General features: G+C 38.1%; 1 protein-coding gene across 1 annotated transcript; it reads left to right on the forward strand.

Annotated features, from left to right (window-relative positions):
- Window positions 1-339: 339 nt before the first annotated feature.
- Window positions 340-1721, forward strand: LOC110035390 (SAP-like protein BP-73). The gene has a single exon (XM_020739625.1). It carries the CDS (start codon window positions 349-351, stop codon window positions 1489-1491), a length of 1143 nt encoding a protein of 380 aa, XP_020595284.1. The 5' UTR covers window positions 340-348; the 3' UTR covers window positions 1492-1721.
- The last annotated feature ends 591 nt before the right edge of the window (window positions 1722-2312 follow it).

Consider the following 2312-nt stretch of genomic DNA (forward strand, 5'->3'; position numbering starts at 1 on the left):
TATATATATATATATCTGTCGAGATTCAAACGTCAGATCTCCAGTTTGAAGATGAAAGGTATTACCACTCAATCAAGTGATTGGCAGTGGCTGTATATATATCAACGAAGTTGTTAACGAAATCCTGTACTCTACCATTTTGTATCTGTTAATATTTCCGCTCTGCTATCATTTTCATCATTATCTGTTGGGGCCGATATTTTTTAATTTGTCATTTTTAATGGCCGTTGCCATATTTTTGTATTTATTTAGTCACGTCGTACATAGTGTTACAGTGGAATATATCTTGTGTGATCTCTATGCCTTTTGTGATGCCATGACAAAATATTATATTTTCCTGCAGGGTATATGGTTTCTGATTGTAATTTCCTTTATTACCAAGGAGCAATAGGAAGAAGTGCAATGTCATTTTCACCAAACAACAGAAGACAGAAACTCTTTCTAGAAGCAAATTTATCATTGAGGACATCTGTTTCTCGTTATCCTTCAATTGTGTCCATGTGTAAGGGTAGTTCAAACAAGAGAAACCCTGATTTTTCTAGGAAGTACAGAGGATCATCAAAAGGCAAAAGACAGAGCCAAGAAAAAGAAAACTCTGAGAACCCGGAGGATAATCTGCTTTCCTCTAAAAATGGGTCTCTCGTTTCCCATTCCAATAACCAAAGGTTTTCTGCCACTGCCACCCCTGGGAGAAGGGAGAAGGAGATTGTTGAGTTATTTAGGAAGGTGCAGTTACAACTAAGAGAGCGAGCAGCAATTAAGGAAGAGAAGAGAGTTGAATCTGCACAGGTCGGCCAGGGAGATAGAGGAACTGTAGATTCTCTTCTCAAATTATTGAGGAAACATTCGACGGCACAAAGCAAGAAGAGCAGCAGCAGTGATGATGGCTATGGCTATGATCTGGATCAGCCTGAGAGGGCCAATCCCTTTGATGAAGCAGAGAGAAGTGACTTGTTTGAAGAGGAACATAATTCTAACTTCTTTGAATCTGATCATCTTGGTACTCAGGATGTGGTTCATGACCTGAAACCTCCCTTTCCTTCAAGCAGGAGGCCTATTTCAAGATTTAAACGCAAGTCTCCTGTACCTAAAGTGAAATTTCAGCCTGTTTTGTCCGACGAGGAAGAAGGTAGAAGAAGTTTAAGACCCACGTTGAATTCACAAGAGATGGCAGGTATGGCATCTGAGCCCGAGATTGCGGTGCTTGATCTTCAACCTCAGCATCCAGTCGAGCTGGCACATGATCATTCGGCGAACCTCGAATCTTTGGATGCTGAGAGTAAAATGGGGTTTGATCAATCCGACCCATCTGATTCTGATTTGGATGAAACTAGCCCAGAGATGTCAGAGCCACCTATGATACAGGAATCTGATTTGGGCTCCATGAAACTCTCTGAATTGAGGGGGCTTGCAAAGTCTAAAGGCTTCAAGGGATATTCCAAGCTTAAGAAAATTGAGCTTTTGGAATTGTTGACTGAGAACACTGATTGAGCTCACTGCAATGCAGTGGATGGATATTTTGATGCTCTTTTTTATGTGCTAGTCACTGTGTTATTTATTTATTTGTTTTTTTTCCTGCTTTCGTAACTAGTGCTGCTATTTATTGCCAGTTAAACAAAAATTATGAAGGGCTGCACCCATCCATGTTCTGCATTGATAATTGTAATTGTCTACTGCCATTTACTGCTAAACTTCTAATAGCTTACTCATTCACCATTTTACCAACAAGTCATCTTATAGTTTGTTTATACTTATTTTTTATCATGCTGTTCGAATAAATTTTATCGAAAACTTAAAAAATAATTGAAAAAATTATATATTTGAGCTCGGTTTTAGCTTCTACTAAATATTTGCACACTAAATCAGGTAAATTTTTGGTGCATGGATCAACCATAAGTCATTATTGCTACGCTATGATGAGTGTAAATATGTATTCAGGACTTCAATACATGCATGCTGGAGATAACATAACTGTTAAATGTAAGATGTGCATCACATGTTTGGTTTGCAATAGCAATTTTCTTCTAAGAGCTTTGATGCACACATTTGTTACATTGCCTGCGCTTACTAGATATAAATATCATTTTCTCAAGCATGTCATGATGCTCACAACTTGAGCGTCCTCATTTGGTTCCAAAAAAAATATCTAAAATCTTCTTCTTCAAGTCATCCCGCTTCAACTCATCAACATCTTTTTTATTTCCCACAACATGACTCTTGAAATCAGATCAGAATGAAACTTGTCTCCGCATCTTTTGTCCAATTCAAAATTGACGGTGCGATTGAGGCACTTATCCAGATAGTCAGTTTAT

The sequence above is a fragment of the Phalaenopsis equestris genome, unplaced genomic scaffold, assembly GCF_001263595.1.
Source record: "Phalaenopsis equestris unplaced genomic scaffold, ASM126359v1 Scaffold197559, whole genome shotgun sequence".
Classification (NCBI taxonomy): domain Eukaryota; kingdom Viridiplantae; phylum Streptophyta; class Magnoliopsida; order Asparagales; family Orchidaceae; genus Phalaenopsis; species Phalaenopsis equestris.